Genomic DNA, 22,351 nt, shown 5'->3' with positions numbered 1-22,351 from the left:
TATAAAAATAAGAATAATAATAGCACCTACCTATTGAGATAATGGATTTAAAATTTTGCAGAAATTTAACATTCTATATAAATATGAATTATTATTGATTGCTATACAGACAGTACTAAGTTCTAAGGATTTGCTGTGGTTCACTCATCTTAGTCATGTCTGATTCTTCTTGAAGTTATTTTGAGTTTTCTTGACAAAGATACTGTAGTGGTTTTCTAATTCCTTCTACAGATCATTTTACAGATGAAGAAACTGAGGCAAATGGATTTAATGACTTACTTGCCCACAGTCACACAGCTGATGTGAGGTTGGATTTAAACTCAGGAAGATGAGTCTTCCTGACTCCAGGCCCAGAATTCTATCCACTGTGCCACCTCACTACCCCTATATATATGTAAGAAACAGTCTCTCTTTTAATTTTAGAGATCAAGGGGAAGATGGCATGGGGTGGAAATACTGTATACTATGTCCACCAAGTAAGTAGAAGATACTATGAAACAGGAGAAAGTACAAACCAGTAAGGGATTCAAGGAAAAATTCCTATTGAATAGGGGTAGTACCCTATCCAGGTAGAGATGGGGACATGCTGCATTATAGACAAGGGAATAAAATATTGAAATTAGTCTGCAAAAAGAAACAAAAGTAAGAGAAGGAATATCAAACCTGGAGAGCAGTGACTCAGTTTGACAGGAATACAGTTTGAGAAGGAGAGTAAAAAAAAATCTGGAAACATAGGTAGAAAAGCTTTTAAGGGCTTTAAATACCAAATGAAGGGGTTTATGTTTTAGCTGATAAGTATCTTATCCAATAAAAAGCACTTGAGAAACCTTGCAGTGCCCTATGTCAAGCACTAGCATTGCTAAAATTGTTATTATTATATTAGAAATTAGAGGGAGAAGACAGAAGTTTTCAAATGAGCAGAAGAATGACATTGTCAAATTTGTCTTAGGAATATGAAATCTGTATAGAAAATAAATAGGAAAATGGAAAAACTGGATCCAGAAAGGATAATTAGAAGGCTATAGCAACAGTCAAGGAGAAAAGTAGGAGCCTGAACTAAGAGAGTGGCCCAATGAGAAGAGAGGACAAGTGGGAAAAATATTGTAGTAGCAGAATCAACAAGACTTACTACCTGAATTGCTTTGGCAGCTAACAGGAACATGGTAAGAATAATTTTGAATTTATAAACATGAAAAAATGGATAAGGATGGGTTTATAGATGGGAAGCTAGTGAATTGTTTTAAAATATCCCTATACGTATGTTCCCTTGACTTTCATAGAAACACCCTAAAATATTTCTTAAATATTATTAGTTGATTTTTAAAAGTAATTACTACTTTTAAATACAATGGAAGTGATTTAATCATTTTTGAGGAGGTAAATACCTTTCATTTTAAACCAAATTTTGGAAGCAAACTTGTAGCAAAAATTCATAGTTATTTTCAAAAGTGCCTACCTTTTTGCCAATGTAACACTTTGTAAAAACAAAGTAAACATTTTTTAAAGAAAGATAAAAGGGGCAGCTAGCTAGTAGCTAGCTCAATGGATAGAGCCTCAGTCCTGGAATCAGGAGGACCTAAGTTCAAATCTAACCTTACTAGATGTGTGACACCGGACAAACCACTCTCCCCCAGCTGCCTCTGGGGGAGAAAAAAAAAGAAAGATAAATGTCTTTGTGCCCAAGAAGAAAAAGATTCACACTCTCTTGAAGGAGCTCATGGGCAAAAAAGGAATAGAATATCAAAAGGAGGTTCCATAAGGATCCTTCTCTACAACTCTAATAGGAAAGGATGGGGAACCTTAATATGGCAATATATTCTGGATCAGTGTGGACCTGAAGGAATGAACAAGCAATTCTGTTCTCTCAAGATCCATTGTAAAATGAGATTAACTATGGATGAAAATAAGGAGAATTTAGGAACTGTTTTTCCCCCACTCTCAGAGTGGGGCCCCTGTGAGATTTAATGGGGAGGAACTGGGCAAAAGAGAAAGAAGAAATAAACAAAGTAGTGAAGCAATGTCAGAGAAAAAAAGGAAAAGGGGGAGAAATGGGAACTTGGGAATCAGTCAAGGAAAATAAGAGGAATGGGAACACAGCTGGGGAAAAAAAGAAAGGCAAGAATTGCAATAGTGTGAAAAGACTAAGAGCTGTGAGTGAGGACCCCAGGCCCATTGGCTGTATTTAATGCTCCAAAACACAATGCAGTCAAATAGTCCTGAGAGTAAAGTGACAAGGACATTATTCCAGTCACTTTTTTTCCACAATGATGTCAGTTGCAAAAATATCATGTCAGAATATGGATTCAGGAGCCAGAAACTGGAGCAAATGAAGCAACACCAGTGTTATGCTGGTTCTACTACTCTCACTGTGGCCCAGGTACTGGGATGCTCTTGCCAGTCCAGTCTGCATCTGGTAGCAGCCTTAATTAAAAGGCCCTAGAGGCTGGAAGAGGACAGTTAGCCCTTCCACATTGTGACTTTCTCCAACACAGTCTCAATATATCTCAAGCAGAAGGAATTAAATGGGATAGTTTTACAGAAGTCACAAATGACATGGAAAAAGTTTTAAAGCTCAGAAATACATAAAACATATACATAGTATTTGCATAAAATCAAAATATTTTATCTTTTACTATCATAATAATTTCAGTTGCTTTCTATATAATTTTATATATCATTTTAATTATTTTTATCTATAATTTTATACATAATAATTTTACACAGATTTTCCAGATTGCTGGGGTACCATTCCCCTAAATCCCTAGAAGTAGAAAGGATAACTGTAGTCTGCTCCCAATCATCAGGCAATATGTCACAGATACTACCATCCTTGTCCCCTAGGCTGAGCAGCAAGTGTAGCAGCTCTTAGCAGAAAAAGACCAACTGAAGCACACTGTTTGCTGAGTGTGCTTGTCCACCAGAACAACTTTTCTCTTTGAAGAGCCTCTTGAATGACTTGGCAGAATTCCAAGTTCAGTGGCTGTTACAACATTTCTCCAAAGGATTCAACCATTATAAATACTATAGCAAACTCACAAATCTGTGACCTCTTTGCCTTTTTAAAAAAAAAGATCACTGAAACCTGGCAAGACTATGTATGAACTGATAAAAATGAAGTGAGTAGAACCAGGAGACTATTGTACACAAGAACAGCAATATTGTAATAATGATCAACTGTGAAAGGTTTAGTTACTCGGATTAATACAATCAACCAAGACAATTCCAAAAGACTCATAAGCAAAATGTTATCCACCTCCAGAAAGAAAACTGATGAGGTCTTGAGTGCAGAATGAAACATTTTAAAAATTTTCTTTATTTTTCTTTCTTTTTTTGCAACACGATTAATATGGAAACATGTTTTGTTTGTTTGTATGTATGTATATATACATATATATATGTATATATATATATATGTATATATATATATACCAAAGGGGCAGCTAAATGGTGCAGTGGATAGAGTACTGGCCCTGGAGTCAGGAGGACCTGAGTTCAAATATGACCTCAGACACTTAATAATTACCTAGTGACCTTAATAATTACCTAAGTGACCTTAGGCAAGTCACTTAACCCCATTGCTTTGCCAAATGCCAAAAAAAAAAAGAGGAATGAATATCAAATTGCTTCTCTTCCCCAGGGTGGGAGCTGAAAGGGGGGAGAGAATTTGGAAATCAAAATTATAAAATGAATGTTAAAAAATAAAAGATAATCATTTACTGTCATAAGATCTATACCATCACTGGAAGCAGGGTGATGAATAAAAATCAAACTTACTTGTGAAAATTCAGACCATCATTATCTAGTGGTGGGTCTCAAATAGCTATCAAAGAGATAAAACCACAAGTCTGACCACATCACTCAATAAACTCCCTCTTACCTCTTAAATCGAATAGAAACTCCTATAGTTGGTATTTAAAGTCCTTCATAACCTGACCCTTAGTTTCCCAAATTTCTTTCCACAGTACTTTCATTTGTATACTATACAGTCCAGTCAAATAGGTTTTCTTACTGTTCCTCATATATAACACTCCATTGTTGGTCTCAACAGTTCTCTGTATCTAGATACATCTTCAGAATTCATGAATTCCTTCAAGACTCACCACTAAATCTGCCATAAACAGGAAGTGTTTCCTAACACCCCTAGATACTAATATCTTCTCCTCAATTTATCTTGTAACCCTTGTACAAATAACTTTTGTACATATTAACGTTCTCATTTAGAATGTAAGCTCCTTGAAGGCAGAAACTGCTTCACTTTTGTCTCTGGATATTCAGCACATCACAAAATGACTGTCACATAGTAAGTACCTAATAAATATCTGTTGATTGTATGATTAATGGCTTTTAATGTTTAAAGTTTGATTTTTTGCTTTAAAGTAAGCAATTGATTATTCCTTATTGTAGCAATATAATAAGCAGGTCTCTAATTCACTAACTGGCTAACTGTTCTTACCTATATGGAATATAAATTTAGTTTGGGTTTTTAGTTAATACATATGTTGACAGTTCTCTAGCAAGGTCTCCTGATGAAAAGTTAAGGAACAGTGTTAGGAAAGCTTCTTTGCTACACAAACTGGAGAAGGGGACATTAGCTAAAATCATAGCTTCAGCTTTATTAGCATTTGTTAATTTGTTAAGTCAATACAGTTTTTTCTCACTTCAAAATAATTTTCTATCTCATTAGAATATTTGAAAACTGGTAAGTAGGAAACTGAAAACAACTTTTCAAACTCAACAATTTTGGCAAATTATTTTAAAAGTATTAGCTGTAAATTTTAAATGCCTTGAGAACTCTGGTTCTATAGGACTAATTCTTCCATCTTCACATGGGACAAATTGCCAAATGAGTCTGAACAACACTATAACTTCAGAACACTATCGACTATATCCACTTGAGGCACAAAGGGTCACAATGTTCCTGTAGGATCACAGCTCAAAAGTGCATAACTATTTTTGCAAGGGATTGAACATCTGTTAGAAAAATCACATTAAAAGTCCTCCAAGGATTTGGCAACCAAAGCAGCTGCTATACAACAATAACAACAAGCATGTGACTAAAGAAACAGAGGGGATCTTTCCTAAAACAGAAGGCTCTGTACTCATCCAGGATTAGGTGCTAATGACCAACAGCCTTGGCAAATAAGCCTTAAAGGAAAATGACTTAGACAAGAGTCACTTTTATGGAATCAGGATAATATGTGGCCAGGGGTTGACTCATATTTGCAAATCTTACATATTTTCAACACATTAATAATTGGACCATCAAGTTGAGAAAACTAATTAAAAGAGAAACTTCTTAGAAATGCAACCAACTGTAGTTTCTTTGATTCCAGCTTTAAAATCTATTGGGATATGGCCACAAATTTCTGGGAAGAATTAACACTGATTTTTTTATGGGTTGGAATCAATTTCCTCCTCTCTGCTGACTTGAAGCCCCAATAGTTCTTCAAGTTTCTATTATCTTAAAACTGAAATTTAGTACTTTCTCTATTTTTATTATTAGCTATTTTTCACAAGATTTTATTTTCTAAGGAAGTTGGAATATTTATGGACCTATAAAGTTACCCGAAAGACCTAGTAAAAATATAATACTATGATAGTGTTCTTTTAAAGAGCAAATAACTTTGTATGACTTGACTTCTTTTTGTCAGTCTTTACAAAACTCTAAAATGATATGAATTTTCAAGTTGAAAAAACTATGCCATGACAATGTTAGTTTACTATTATTGAACAAATGCTAACAGGTAAATAACTGGCCCCTAATGGTAAAGTTAAGCATTTTGTGAAGTTTTTTACAACCTACAATGATATCACTTGGCAGAGGTTTAAAAATTAACCAACACCCAAACATTTAAGAGTTTTAAAAAAATCCAACATGACCTAATAGAAATTAGGTAATAGGCCATTTTTAAAAAGGCAACAAATTAGGTACAGCTAGATGACACAATGGATAGAGCACCAGCCCTGGAGTCAGGATGACCTGAGTTCAAATATGGCCTCAGATATTTAATAATTACCTAACTGTGTGACCCTGGGCAAGCCACTTGACCCCATTGCCTTACAAAAATAAAAAGCAACAAACTTAGCTTTACTTTTTTTAGGAATTTTATTTACTAATTTTTCAGGGGATTTTATAATTGCAGAGAAATCTAAATGCAACAAATACATTAACTGTTCTTGTCCAATCCCACAAGTAATTATTTTAAGTGCCTACTTCATACAAGTCATTGTTAGTGACTAATTAATTCAAAGTATTCAAAATAATAATAAAGATTATAAAATCAATACTTGTTGTCCCATAGATATCTTAAATTCAGCAAGTCCAAAACTGAACTCATTAGCTTTCTCACTCAAGTCTCCTTTTGTTCTGACTTTTCTATTAATCTTGAGGATACCATCATCCTCTTAGTCACCCAGGCTCCTAAACTAGATGTCATTTCTAAACAGATTACTCTCTCTCTCACCTCCAACACTGCTCGCCTCCCCCATCCAATCATTTACCAAAACCTGTCGATTCTGTCTTCATAATGTCTCTTTTATATGCCTATGCCATCACCAGTCATCTTAACTTATCTCAACACTGAACTGTGATGCCACTGGAGGAGAGAGAGAGAAGCTAATGACATTGCATAGTTCTGTCTCACATAAGTCCAATTCACATACAAGTCAAGAACAAAGAATGAAGAGCAATAACAATCTCTTAACCTACTTCTCTAATACCATCTTACCTTGTCACCACCATTTTACAGGCCTTCATCATCTCACACCTGGAACATTATAATAGCCAGCTGGTCAGTCTCCTTGCCTTTTAGTAAGAGGGAGGATCTTTCTCCATTTCCAGTCCAATTCCACCTAGCTGTCAATCTGATCTTTCTTAAAGTCTGATCACATCTCCTCCCAACTCAGTTAACTCCAATGGCTCCCTATCACCTCCGACATCAAATATAAAATCATCTTTGGTTGTTAAAACATGGTCCATCATACCGTTTCAGTCTTATGACTTATCTCCTTCCATGTACTTATACTCACTCACTGACACTGATCTAGACTTTGGGTTTTTTCACAGTTGCTCTCATGCCTAGAGTTCTCTCACTCCTTATCTAGGTCTCCTAGCTTCTCTGGCTTTCTTTAGGTCTTCATTAAAATCTCACCTTCTACACAAGAAAGCTTTTGCAATTCTCTTTAATGTTAGTGCCTTCCCTCTAAGATAATAATCCAGTTTATTCTGTCTATACCTTGTTGGTACATAATTCTTTGCATGTTGTCTCCTGCATTAGACTGTAAGCTCCTTGAAAACAGGGACTTTTTTATTTTTTTAGGTTTTTTGCAAGACAATGGGGTCAAGTGGCTTGCCCAAGGCCACACAGCTAGGTAATTATTAAGTGGCTGAGGTCAGACTTGAACTCAGGTACTCCTGACTCCAAGGCCAGTGCTCTATCCACTGCGCCATCTAGCTGCTTCCCTTTTGTTTTTCTTTTAATCTCAACTTCTAGATCAAAGCCTGACACTAGTAGGCACTTAATAAATTTTGGCAAACTTGACTCATGTTAAAATGGGTATATCTACTTCAGAGGGTTGTCACAAGAATCCAGTAAGCTAAAGGATGCAGACTACTTTGCAAAATGATGCAAAAATGTCAAATAATGCATTATTATCATAGCTTAACTCTGGTTACATGGCAAAGAATAAGTTTAGCCAGGATGGGGCAAAGATGTACCAAAGTAGAGTCTCTAGTTAATGAAAATTATTATGCCCTAAGATATTTTAACAAATCAGCTTTAAAAACAAGTTATAATCATTGGATCAGTGTATTATAAGTCTCATATTCTATATCCCAGTTATGAGTTAATCTAATGTCAAACCATTATATTTTTTAAAAATCAAAAAGGCAGATAAAATATAAGAAAGCAACATATACCTTAAAAATTAATAACTTAATGAATTATAGAAAGGTAGAATTCACTGTACCTGGAATTGCTGTTGATCTCCACCCAGCCCAGTTTCCAAGAAATGTGAAGCAAAAGTCCACCAATTAATGTCTGCCATCTGAAATTATACAGTTATCAACAGATATATCACTGAGAAGACTATTGTCATAAAACATACTGTCTACAGTCCAAAACATTCATGGCCTAACATCAAATGCAAATATATTGAATTATTTGACATATATAGATTTCCTTCTGTGAAAGATGACAATGACTCTTTCAAGGGAGAACATGGCCAGGAAGAGACCTGTTTCCTATGTAAATTACAATTTTTAGACATATCTTTTTTTTTATTTTTGGCACATCTTAAGCTTTTTAAATGAGATTCTTGTTAGTACCTAGAGTACCATGTCTGGTGTTCAAAGCTGGCCTTGGATACATACTAGCTATGTGACTCTGGTCAAATCACTTAACTTCTGTTTGTCTCACTTTCCTCAACTATAAAAACAGTAATATCTACCTAAAGGGGTTGTTAAAAGGATTAAATAAGATATTATTTGTTGAAAATAAACTGAAACAATAATAATGATGTGTTATTGAAAACACTTAGCAAGTATTTGGCACACAGTAAATACTTAATAAGTACTCCTTTCCCTCCCCTCCCATATTAGACCTGAAATCATATCATCATACAGGAAACTTTCAAGCACAGTACTAGAAATTCACTTATGATAGCCATTTTTTACTAAATATTTTGTACTTAACAACAAAGCTACTTAAAACCATATTTCCTTATTTGTTTTTGGTTGGGGGGGGTTACACATCTAGGCAATTATTAAATGTCTGAGGTTGGATTTGAACTCAGGTCCTCCTGACTCTACGGCTGGTACTCTATCCACTGTGCCACCTAGCTACCCCTAAAACCATATTTTCTAAGTATGTTGTTTTGTTTTGTTTTTCCCTCACAATTTTCTTTTATAGGAGTAGTTGATGTATTCGGATTTTTTCTGACTGTCATATGGAATAAAAATAATCAGATGTCTTGGAGCATGTCTATTTTGGAAAAAAACAACTTTCTTAAGTTTTCTATGCCTATGGCTTTCTACAAGCTAATTTTCAGGAGTAAAAAGGCAGTTGTGATGACTATAAAGGCCAAAAAAGAAGGCAAGTTGGCATCTGATTTTGGTTCTTTCTATATTCCACCAAATGTGGCTGGTCCAAACAGTTTAAAAGCCAGTGCAGTTTAGTAAAGGATGTTCTGTGCTCCAAAACATTACATAGAATATTACAAGTTTTGGTTGTTGGACTATATTCAATCACAGATCATGTTTAATGTGCACTTCCCCCAATAGAACATGAGGTGCTCCAAGTAGGAACTATTTCATTCATCTAAGCAATAAATGCTTAATAAATATTTGTTGATTATTCAGTTACTAAAGACATTGCTACAACACTGCACTTAGGGGCTAAGGACCTAAATAATAAAGTAATTTTAAAAATGCTATTTGCCCACAGACTTGTGGGTACCTAAAAACTAAATAACTTCCTTATCATAGGAATGTGCCATTCTACCTAAGACCCCAGCTCTGTAAGATAGTCCTACACTGATGATTCTTTTGCTTCATTATGGCATGAAAGTGCCCCTACATTTCTGAAGAAACAAGCACTGGTAAGTGTCTTGCCCCCAAAATCCCCTTGCAGTGGGATATTCAAGAATCCCCCCAAAAAAGAGGTCTAATGTGATAATGAAGAAAGAGATGGGGAGACTCCAGATTGATTTTATAAGTAGTTTAATAATCAAAGTGGGATATTCACATCAGGGCAGTCTAGGGCATTAGCTAGACAATTTATTTGATTTCCCATGAACCCCCCCCCAAACCCTGTGATAATCATAGAAATCAGGCAGAGGGGGGAGGACTTTTAGATTATATTTGTTTGGATCAGCTGATATTTTTTGGTTTACTCTGCTCAGCCCTGGGCTCAGGTCCCAGACAACTGGATCCCATAACAGTGTTGTTTGGGATGGATTCCTAGGCATATGAGGCCTTGGACTGTGGTCATGCCCCAGTCAATGTGTTTCCTTTTGGCTTACATTAATCTTGATTTACATTATTCATGTCTTGCATTGATAGGGACTTCATATTATCATTATTATTATGACTTTCATAACTAGACTTTTGCTAGAATCCATATTATTCATGGCTTTTACTGCTAGAGACTTATGCTAGAAAATCCACAATATTCATGGCTTTCAATTAGAGTCCCCACAGTAGGACCTACCCAGCTTAAAAAGGCTTTGAATAGGAACCCAGCCAAGAACTGTTTGTCAAAACTGAAGTTTAGCTTAACTAAATTCTAAGAGAATACTCATAAAGTTATTGGCTACAATAAGTTGTGAAGATCATCAATCAAAGGACACAGTGACCTATATTAGTGGAGGGTTTACTTACAAGATGAAACCTTGGATCTTCTGTAATATCTATGTATTCCAAGTATTAGATTTCTGTTGAAGGATTATTTCCATACCCATAATTCTCTTCAATCAATTGTTAGACATTTATTAAGCTCCAAATATGTGCCAGATATTGTCCTAAGCTCTGAGAATACAAGAGGCAAAAGACAGATCCTGCTCTCAAGGAACTTACAATCTAATAGGAGAGATAATATGCAAACAAATGTACACAAAGTGAGCTATACTATAGGATAAATAGGAAATAATTAAAAGAGGAAAAGCTCAAAAATTAAGAGGAATTGGAGAAGACTTCAGAAAGTAGGTTTTTATTTAAGACTAAAAGGAAGACCAGGAAGTCAGTAGTCAGAACAAAGGAGGTAATGCATTATAGGCATGGTATGACCCCAAAATTCCAATCCAATGTGCAATTAAAAAGACACTGAGTGGCAGCAAGGTGGCACAGTGGATAGAACATCAGTCCTACAGTCAGGAGGACCTGCGTTCAAATCCAGTTTCAAACACTTAATAATTCCTAGCTGTGTACCTTGGGCAGGTCATTTAATCCCATTGACTTGCAAAAAAAAAAAGCCATTGAAAGACTCTGAGCATTTTCAATTTGTTAGATAAACTGGGCATCTTTAAAAAATTTTATTCAAGACTCACCTCTGCAGTCATGGATCCCTTTTTTCAATGACTGGGCATATTTATGGAAAGCAGAGTATTAAAAAGTACCGTGGGGTACAGTTCTTCCATTGAAAAATTCCAAAAAGGGAAAGTTACATGATTGGTTAAGGGAAGGAAGCAGCTAAGTAGCAGAGTGGACAGAAGATTGGAGGTCACCATACAGATAACAGTAGGATTTTGTAAGAATAGTCAATAGATGTCAGATAAGGAGATTTTAAAAATTCTTGAACATAGTGGTGAGTTTAGCATGACCTAGAATATGACAATCTATGTGTGAGGATAAGGTGGAGTGAGGGAGTAGTTCATGGGAGGTGAGTAGATTGAAGATCTGAGTGAGTAGGATGTTTGAGGGAGAATTAATATGTATGTTGATGTCTGCCTATATGAGGCAGGAGTTGGGGAGAAGAAAAAAATTGTAAGTCAGATATATAGCTCATTGAGGAAAGAAGGGGAATGACCTGGAGGTCTGTAGACAACTATCAGCAAGATGGTTTTAAAAGGTACTTACCCTTGGAATAAGGTAAGGTATGAATTTCAAGGCAGACAGTACATTGGGTGGTAGATATGAATAACATGAACCTCAAAGGAAGAGAGGTCAGTGAGTTATGGAAGTAGGAAGAGAACTGGAATTAGCAGTGGGAAGCAAGGAGTATTCTAACTCTCCCATTTCAACCACTGAGCCAAGAAGAATGAGGGAAGGTACAAAAAGATGGCTGATATTGTCAACTTTGGGGCAGGAAACCCTAAAAAAAAAGCAAATGATTATGAGAGTTAAAATCTGTTCAGGGATGATAAAAGTCTTGGATTCAATAGATGTGTTGATTAATTTTACATATTCTGTTTTAAGGGATGGTTTACTGGTTAAAGGAAGGGGAAGAATGATATTCAGAAGGTTAAATAAAAATAGATCTATTAAAAAATTTTTTAAATAAAAATAAAGTTAATTCTTGTAACTTGAAAGAACTGTGAGTTCCCCAAACTAGAGAAAATAAGAAAGTAGTAATAAGTAAACAGGACCAAATTAAGGGCGAAGAGGGAAATCATACAGACTGAATCTACATTTCCAAGGAATCTCTTTTTGTTATTGTTGAATTATTGTTATGTTTCTTCATAACCCTACTTGGAGTATTCTGGGCAAAGATACTGAAGTAGTTTGATACTTCCTTCTCCACCTCATCTTACAGATAAAAAACCTGGGGCAAAAAGAAATCAGTGACTGGCCCAGGATCACTTAGTTAATAAGTATGTGAGACCAAATTTAAACTCACGTCTTCCTGATTCTAGGCTTTATCCATTTTGTCATCGGCTGCCCAAGGAATTCCTGGGGGGAACTCAAATTCTGCCAAAGGTTCCCTGAATGAGAGCTTGATGTAAATTTTTAAGGGCAAATGCAGACTTTCCAGGATATAGCCCTATCACAACCTAGTGGGGTAGCCCTTAATGTTTTAGCCCTAAGTTCTAAGAAACACTTAAAATTTCAGAATATACCAAGAGTTGCAATGAAAAAAAAAGTTGATAATTTCCATTGGCTAATATCTTAACACTTCTGATAATGTTCACCTAAGGTCAGTTAACTAACTTCCAGTCACCAAATAATAACTCACATCTATGTCAATCAACAACCATTTATGTGTTTACTTAATACCTCATGGGCTTTGAGGCTAAATCTGTGATTTTTATCGGTGAAGGTAGGTCCTAGTGAGAAATTCCCTTGACCATGGACAAGAAAGACATGCTCCACAACTTAGAGAACTCGACGATGCACTTCAAGGTTAGGTGACTTGTCCAGGGTCACAGAGTCATTTCAAATCAATGGTAGGATGTGAACTCTCAAATCTTCTTATCTCCAAGGTCAGCTTTCACCCCTAAACCACACTGTTGCTTCTATCAAGGAGATAAAGATAAAAATGAAACAGTCCCTGCCTTCGGGGAGCTTACATTGTTTTAGAAGAAACATCATGACCATAAATAATATATATATATATATGTATGTATGTATGTATGTATGTATGTTTGTATGGATGTGTGTATGTGAAGACACTGAAGAAGAGAGAAGCTATATATTGGGGAGAGGGAAAACAGGAAAGATCTCCTATAAAAGATGGATCTGATTTTGGTTTTGAAGGAAACAAGGGATTCTAAGAGATTTTAATGGTTTTTCCCCACAACTTTTTACAGAGCACATGCTGTCTGTAGCACTCTTCTCAGTCCCACAGCTTTACCACAAATACAGGACCTTCTTACAACAAAATGTAGCGGGAAGCATCTTTGGTGCTAGCAAGGACCTCTGTGAAAAGTAAATGACTTTTTTCTAAATAGGCCAGTGAATAACTGAGGGATGAGAAAGAATTCTTCTCCAGTTTTATTCTTTCTCCTGATATCATCAGACATCCTCTAGTCATTCATTTCATTTACTGTTGATGAGTCATTTTTCAGTAGTGTTCAACTCTCCATGACCCCATTTTGAGTTTTTCGTGGCAGAGATAATGAAGTAGTTTGCCATTTTCTTCTCATGATTATTTTATAAAAAAGGAAACTGAGGCAAACAGGGTTCAGTGACTTGTCTAGGGTCAAACAGATAGTATCTAAGACCACATTTGAACTCAAGATGATTCTGACTCCAAACCATATCCTCTATGCACCATGGGGCCACCTAGCTATCATTTGTTTCAAAAAAAAATGTATTTTAAAGGTACTTACCCTTGGAATAAGGTGGGGTAGGTGAATTTCAAGACAGACAGTACATACTGAAAAACAAATACAAAGTTCTTAGATATTATAAACTTCTAATGTGTTAGAAGGAAATCCCTCAACCTGTGATTTCAGTGGGATTTCCTCCCTAGTGAAGAAATACACTCAACTGACATAGGCTATGATCTTCTCTACAATTTAGTCTTTTTTTTTAATTTTTCAAGGCAATGGGGTTAAGTGGCTTGCCCAAGGCCACATGGCTAGGTGTGTCTGAGGTTGGATTTGAACCCAGGTACTCCTGACTCCAAGGCCGGTGCTCTGTTCACTGCACCACCTAGCTGCCCCTACAATTTAGTCTTAAGAAAGTTGCCTAGAGCACTGAGAGATTAAGTTGCTTGACCTAGATAACTCAACTAGTATGCGTTCAGAGGTAAAATTTGAACCCAAGTCTTTGTGGTTCCAAGGCCAGATCTCTATCTAATATGGAACATTGCCTCTTACAACATTGTTGTCTTGTCCTTGAACCTTATACAATGAATCAATAGAAGACCCAAAGGTTCAAGTAATCAGTCCCTTTAATACAGATGAATTAAAATTCCCCCAGGAAAAAACCTGAAACTAATATCTACCTCAGGTCAGTTACTAATCTGCAATCAACAAACAATAATAACACATATTTATGTCAATCAACAACATTAAATTTATAAACTTAATATATAATATTAATTAAATATAGATATATTAATAAAAATAATAAGCTTAAAAAAGTTCACAAGAAGATAAAAAACTCCATCAAGGAGATTCAAAGCAATTAGCCATTGAAAGCTATTACCTAAACATAACAGTCAACAGAGAGCTAACCTTGGAGTCAAGAAAACCTGGGCTCAAATCTTGCTTCAGATATATGTTGACTAGTGACTCCAGCAAGTCATTTAACCTCAACGTCCCTGTTGTTCAATCATTTTTTCCAACTCTTTGTGCCCCCATTTTGGATTTCTTTGGGCAAAAACATTGGAGTGGTTTGTCATTTTTGTTCTCCAGCTCATTTATGAGGAAACTGAGGCAAACAGGTTCAGTGACTTGCCCAGGGTCAAGCAACGGGTAAATGTCAGGATGAGGCTTTTAGATTCTAGGCCTGGCACTATGGTGCCACCTAGTGGCCCCAGGCAACTCTCTAAGATAAGTTTCAGAGCCAGCATCAACCTGCCCTTGGGTCCTCACCCCCCACTCTCTTTCCAGATATAGATCCCCCTTAATACAGCATCTTTCCTCACTTGGATGTAAGTGTCTTGAGAGCAATAACTATCTTCCTTGCTTCTTTTTTAATACACCCATGTAGTTAGGCCATAATAAGTGTTTCATTATTTATTAATTGCTATTGGAAGTTTCCTCACCCCAGGGTTCTCTATACCCATGAAATCACTGATAGGGTTCAAAACAAGTAACTTTATTTGCCTTTGTAAGAAGATACTTTGCTTTTGCACTTATTTAACATTTTATTTCTAAAAATCAATAATGTTATTTAGCTTTATCAATTCTCAGTAGACCTGGCTGTGGATTAGATTTCAGTTAGGCAACATATCCATTTAGGTATGCATCACAGAAAACTGCAAATTAGACTTAGCTCATACTTTACAGAATAATAATCAAGAATATGAATCTTCTTCCATGACCTGTTGTTTCATTGTTTTTAGTTATGTTTGTCCCAGTCTTCATAACCCCATTTTGGGTTTTACTATGGGTTGGTTTTGCTTTTGCTTTTTTTTGCAAAGATACTGAAGTGTTTTGCTATTTTCTTCTTCAATTCATTTTATAGATGAGGAAACTGAGACAAACAGGGTTAAATGACTTGCCCAGGGTCACAGGTAATATGTGTCTGAAGAACTCAGGAAAATGAGTTTTCCTGCCTCCAGGCCCAGCATTTTATATGCTGTGTCACCTAGAGGTATAGTTGTATAATTCTACCCCTCATCTAGTATCCTAATGTAGGTCCATGAGAACAATTTTCCTAAAGACAACATATTCTTAAGGAACATGACTACAATGCCTACAAAATATATAAAATAGCTAACATTTGTGAGGTTTTAAGGGTTGCAAGTGCTTTACATACTTTGTTTTGATCCCCCAAACAATTCTGAGATAAAAGCCCTATCATCATCTCCTTTTTTAAAGATGAGGAAACTGAGGCAGGCAGAGGTTAAGTGACTTACCCTGGGTCACATAGCTTATAAGCATCTGAGGCCAGGATGACCCATAGCTCTCAAGAGAGCAAAACAAAAATATAATGAATATAAGAACCAATCTTGGCCCAGAAGAAAAAATGAGAAACTGCATCTCTCCCCTATTTGTAAAATTGAGAGACTATGGGTAGAACAGAGTATGTTCTGCCAGATTTGGTTAATGCTGCTTAGTTTTGCTGGACCACTTTTTTCCTCCTTTTCATTTTTTGTAAAAAGAGACAGTTCTCAAGGAAGCAGAAGGATGGAGGACATTCCTGGAAAAACAGTTGATATAAAAATAAAAGATTAATTTTAAATTTTTAAAAATAAATATTTATTCAGTGCCTATTTTGCCCAGAAAGACCAGGAAACTCAGGGTCAGGAAAGTGAGTTTGATTCCCATCACTGAAACTTTTCTACCTCTTTTTCTTCATCTGTAAAAATGGGGATTAATATTGCTTACTAACTACCTTACCTAATTATTTAAAGGGCTTACCAAACTTTAAAGTTTTATATGTATATATAATAACGTGACTGTGTCAGTAAAACAATATGCCTCTATTCTCTAAAGAAATTGAAATCAAATTTACAGCTTTTAAAATTTCCCTCTTTAGCAATTCATATTACTAAAGAGCACCACTTAAGGTACAAACCTGCAGTGAGACAGTAAGGTTATGTCTGTGTTTCTCAGAGTGAGACAGAAAGGTAATGTATAAATGAGTTGAACTGATGGAAATATTTGAGATGATAGGATTTCCTTTCTGGTTTGGTACTCATCAGATTCTAGACCTGAGGTTCATAACCTTTTTTGGTGGCACAGACTCCTTTACCGGTCTGGTGAAGTCAGAATATTCTTCTCAGAATAATGTTTTTAAAATCATAAATAAAACACAGAGGATTACCAAGAAAAACAATTATGTTGAAAAATTGCTGTTGAAATTATGATAAAAATATTCAAAATATTTTTAAAATAAGTTCTTGTGGAAAATGTCATCCACATTCAGAAAAAAAGAACTAAGGAGTCTGAATGCAGACCAAAGTATACTATTTTTACTTTTTAAAAATTTGTTTCATTTTTTCTTTCTTATGATTTTTTCCCTTTTTTTCTGATTCTTCTTTCATAATATGACTAATAAGGAAATATGTCTAACATGATTGTACATGCCTAATTTATATGAGATTACTCACTTTCATAGAAAGAAATGCTGTTTTAAAAAAGAAACCGAAGTATACAAAGGGCAAAGACAGATTCCTAAGGCATTTAGGATGGGCCATCTTTTGTTAAAAAAAAAAAAAAAGATGATGCTACTCATGCAAATGAAAATCCTAGACAATGTGATAAGAATTTCAGTGAATGGAAACACCCATCCTTCTACCTGGTTTGATTGGTTACAGATTTCAAAGAACTACTGATTACTCTGCAACAAATATATATTGTGTTGCAATAAAAGGTACATGGTGGGAAGCAGGGGATGGCAGCAGATTTATGAATTAAATTGTCAAATGAAAGAATATTTGTCAAAGTGCATGATGAATAGTAGGAGCTATATAGGGGCAGCTAGGTGACACTGTGAATAGAATGCCAGACCTGGAATGAGGGAGACTCATCTTGATGAGTTCAAATCTGATCTCAGACTCTTGCTTATTATGTGATCCTGGGCAAGTCACTTCTAGATAATCAACTTGATTAGGAGAAGGAAATGGCAAAGTACTCCAATATCTTTGCCAAGAAAAATCCCAGAAGAGATCACAAAGACTCCCCCCCACCAAAAACAACAACAGCAACAACAAAGGAACTATATAAATGCTTATTCCCTTTCCTTGCTGATGTGGGGAAGGAGGAAATCTCCCTACAAATGCATCTTTGAAACTCTGCAGATTTAAACTCTTAAAACATTCCTTGGGGCACTGAGAAATTGATTGACTTGTACATTAGCCCATCAGAGTCAAAGCCTGAACATGATGCTTGGTTCTTTATTTACTATATCAGGATATCTCTCAGGAGGTGCATTATTCTTCTTTAAATGAAAACACTAGCAAAAAAGCAGCTAGATTAGCCTGAGTAAGGAATGTTATCATCAATATAAAAAGATAAGCAAGTTCCTAAAAATCATCTCTTACTTTGTATCTGGAAATGAGAGCATAAGAAATATTTACACATATGTTTGTACATGTAAATACATACATTTGTATATAATACTAAGTGAAAACTTAATGTCCCATAATCACAGATCTGGAAAGTTTTCATTTTATAACAAGAAAAGGTAAGAATCCATAGTAAACAAAAAGTAGATGAGTTTCTCATGGTCTTAATGGGACAGGGAAACTCCTTAAGGCTTTACTTAATTCTCAATTAGTAATCTTGTTAAGATCACAGATTGAATTGTTAGTTCTACTTCAGAGTTCTAAAGGACCTCTTTTTCCTTTAAGAAAAAGTGTTCCACTAAGAACAGAAAAGTGTTTTCTACTCCTTCTAAGTCATAGAAAACATTCTTATGTATGATTATTCTTTATAGTTTTCTATTTCATTAGATGATATTTCCTGATTTTTTTCCTCTAAATTCTCTGGGGCAGGGAAAGGGTAAAACCTTTGGAAGCCATACTTAATAGCCCACATTTTCCATCTCTTGACTTCTTTAAAATGTAAACTTTTTATAGTCAAAGTTATGTCATGAACTTCTATGATATAATGCTTATTCATCAAAAAATACTCAATAATAATTATACTCAAAATACTCAAAAGCACTCAAAAAATCTTGCTATCTTAAAATAGTGTTGGTATAAAGATAAAGAAATAAACAATCATAGGTAGAACTTTTTTACATTCTCCACATTTCAATCCAGCTTTAGGTATTTGTTTTACATGCTAAAGAATAATAAAACTTGTATTTTTTTTTTACTTTAATAAATTTCCAAGTGGAAAGAACATTAGAGATTCATTATTTCACAGAAAATCCTCTTTTAATGGTATGCAATAAATATGGAAACACTTTTTAAAAATATTTACATTTAGAATTTTTTTAAAAACAATAAGATTGGGGCAGCTAGGTGGAGGAGTGGATAGAGCACCGGCCCTGGAGTCAGGTGTACCTGAGTTCAAATCCAACCTCAGACACTTAATAATTACCTAGCTGTGTGACCTTGGGCACGCCACTTAACCCCATTGCCTTGCAAAAAATAAAAACAAAAATGAAAACAAAAACCATAAGATTTAGAGACAGCAAACCCTGATTTTAGTTCCAGCTAAGGCTTCTCAGATGTGTAAACATGCAAAATCTGCAAAATGAGGACAACGAAACATTAGCCTTACCTACCTCATAAGATCGTGGTGAGGAAAGTGAATTCTTTGCTTATTCATGCATTCAGATAAACATTTATTGAGACACTTTCCACAGTGCTTAGGAAAGAAGAGAAATAAATGGAGGAAGAGAGATAGAGGAGGAGGGGAAGGAAGTGGTGGTGGAGGAGGAGGAGGAAGAAGAAGAGGAAGAAGAAGAAGAAGAAGAAGAAGAAGAAAAGAAAGAAGGAAGAAGGAAGAAGGAAGAAGGAAGAAGAAAGAAGGAAGAAAGAAGAAGAAGAAAGGAAGAAGAAGAAAGAAGGAAGAAGAAAAAGAAGAAAGAAAGGAAGAAGAAAGAAAGAAAGAGAAAGAAAGAAAGAGAAAGAAAGAAAGAAAGAAAGAAAGAAAGCGAGAGAGAGAAAGAAAGAAAGAAAGCGAGAGAGAGAAAGAAAGAAAGAAAGAAAGAAGAAAGGAAGAAGAAAGAAAGAAAGAGAAAGAAAGAAAGAGAAAGAAAGAAAGAAAGAAAGAAAGAAAGAAAAAGCCTTTGTAACTTTAGCCCAAGTCTCTTAATCTGTCAAGGTACCCTTTTACTCTTTTGTAAAAATGGTTGGCTATATTTGATCCCTAGTTTTCAACTTAACTTCAAGGCATGCCAGGTGTCTATCTTTAAATAATTTTGCTGAAAGCAGATCCCTCAGCATATGCCCAGACCACAAATTCTTCCCTTCATTGGTCCCAAAATTGACCCTGGTCTAGGTTCTTGTGTCTAGGAAAAACACTCTAGTTTTGATCTGGCCTTTAATAGCTTGTAAAGCTTATATGAAATAAAAATTTCCAATGCTTATCCCACTGCCACCTTATTCTTGTTTCCTGATAAGTTCCAAACTTTCTAACCATATCAAATAATAATACTTAACTGTTTTTAAATTAGAATTCATGTTTAAAATCTGATATCAATTTATAACTTAAAACATATGGGAAAGGGGAGAGGCAGAGGGATGCTAAAAATGGGTTAGAAAATAGGTTGTAGATCTTATGCAGAGCATATCCCATTGCCACAGCATAAGGTCTACAATTCACAAAGGAAGAATCATTAGTACAACCCTGAGGCTTATCAGAGGAGTTTAAAAAGTCTCTGAAGGAAAGAATTCTTAACCTGGGATCTATGAACTTTTGAGAAAATATACATTTTGATACTTGTATAGCAAACATTTATAAAGCCCTTACTATGTTAGTACAGTGATTAAAGCACTAGGCCTGAGTCAGGAAAACCTGAGTTCAGTCCTCAGATATTTCTTAGCCAACTGACTCTGGGCAAGTCACTTAACCCTGTTTGCCTCAGTTTCCTTTTTTACAAAAATTAACTGAAGAAAGAAATGGCAAAACAATGGCATTATCATTGGCAAGAAAACTTCAAAAAAGGGATCACAAATGAAGGTAGAAGGCACTGTGATAAGTGCTTTACAATTATTATTTCATTTGATCCTCACAAAAACTCTAGGAGATAGATGCTATTAATAATATTTGAATTTCAATAAAGTTGGTTTCTTTTATAATCTCATATGTTTCATTTTATGCATTTAAAACTAATATTCAGAGAAGACATTTATAGGCATCACCAGACTGCTAAAAGGACAAACACCAAAAAGGGAGGAGTCATTATTTTTTTAGGAGAATGGGGATGGAGACAATTTATGATTTTATTACTTCTAGATTATGACTTTAAGGAAGAAAAAGAGAGTTAGCTAGGTGGCAGTAGATAGAACACTGACCTTGGAATCAGGAGGCTCAGAGTTCAAATTTGATCTCAGACACTTAACAATTACCTGTGTGAACTTGGGCAAGTCACTTAACGCCCACTGCCAAAAAGAAAAAAAATAGGAACTGGAGAAGACCAGTAACAAACAGAGGAAGAAAAGGATTAGTAATCCCACTTTAGTCACCTTAATGCATGACCTTGGCAAGTCATTTAACTCACTTTGGGCATCAGTTACACAAAATCTGTAAAATGGGTTTAAAAGTAGAATTGTTGTAACCTCTGTAAAGCACTACATACCTTTTTTTTTATGTTTTTGCAATGTAATGGGGTTAAGTGGCTTGCCCAAGGCCACACAGCTAGGTAATTATTAAATCTGAGGTCGCATTTGAACCCAGGTACTCCTGACTCCAGGGCCAGTGCTCTATCTACTGCACCACCTAGCTGCCCCTACATAGATACTTTTATTATTCTCTAGGAGTTAATAGATTAGAAAGCTGCTGCTTCTTTTTCTTCCTTTTTTAAAATTGTTTTGACTTAATGACCTGAAAGAATGTATCAAGGACTTAAAACCTTTATACAAAAATTCTTAGGATCATAGGAGCATGACGTTTGAAGCTGGAAGGGCACTAGGAGATCACTGAACTGTCCTAACTAGCAATGAGAAAACAAGGCAGGAGTTATCTATGGAGTCTAAGCTGTGCAGCAGCAGAAACAATCCCAGGAATGGGGCGGGTGGGAGGCTCCGACAGTGAAAAGTGCCATTCCGAGCCCAGGACCTCGCCCTTCTCTCTCACCTTGTTCGTGAGGTAGGTGGCCAGGTAGAAGGCACAGAAAGTGAGACCCGGGAATGGTCTCTTTGCATGCATCTGTCAAAGCATCCTCTCCCGGCGGGAGAAGAGAGCAGGGATCGCTTCCTACTGGAATCTGCTAAAACCGGGGCGCTGAAATCTGCGACAAGGAGAAGATGCCACGACAGACCCACGTTGCTCAGCCTGGGCACCAATAGGCAGAAGGGACAGCCCTTTCCGGGTTCGGCCTCCTTAAAGGGGCCATCCCCCGTTTAGAGGTCCTGGGACAGCTCTTTCCGCGGGGAAGCGGTCCAGAAAGAGCTTTGATTTGCTTCCCTGGGGAACCCGGAGGCGTCTGGAGTCGGAGAAGGGGAGGAGTTTCTCAGCTCTTCTAGGTAAAGGAAGCCTAGCTATAGGAAAGAGAGGGCACTGGAGGTCGGGGAGAACCAGTTCGACCCTCATTGGTCGCATCTGAACATATAATTTGTAGAATTGTCATTTTATCTCTGTCGTTTAACCCAATTCAACAGGAAACCCCTTTTAGATAGGAACT

General features: G+C 35.9%; 1 protein-coding gene across 8 annotated transcripts in view; it reads right to left on the bottom strand.

Annotated features, from left to right (window-relative positions):
* The window catches only part of TMEM241 (transmembrane protein 241), a 178,036-nt gene extending 156,040 nt beyond the window's left edge, over nucleotides 1-21,996 (bottom strand). For all 8 annotated transcript variants that reach the window (XM_074203554.1, XM_074203553.1, XM_074203555.1 and 5 more), the window contains exons 1-3: nucleotides 21,805-21,996; nucleotides 13,765-13,811; nucleotides 7,969-8,046 (exon numbers count right to left, since the gene is read on the bottom strand). In XM_074203554.1, the coding sequence (XP_074059655.1) occupies nucleotides 7,969-8,046; nucleotides 13,765-13,811; nucleotides 21,805-21,876 (197 nt within the window). In that variant the 5' untranslated portion in view covers nucleotides 21,877-21,996. The remainder of the gene's footprint in view (nucleotides 1-7,968; nucleotides 8,047-13,764; nucleotides 13,812-21,804) is intronic.
* Between the last annotated feature and the right edge of the window lie 355 nt (nucleotides 21,997-22,351).

This window comes from Macrotis lagotis, chromosome X, assembly GCF_037893015.1.
Source record: "Macrotis lagotis isolate mMagLag1 chromosome X, bilby.v1.9.chrom.fasta, whole genome shotgun sequence".
In the NCBI taxonomy this organism is placed as follows: Eukaryota; Metazoa; Chordata; class Mammalia; order Peramelemorphia; family Peramelidae; genus Macrotis; species Macrotis lagotis.
Note: the sequence above shows the minus strand (reverse complement) of the source record. Positions and strands in the feature narration are given on the sequence as shown.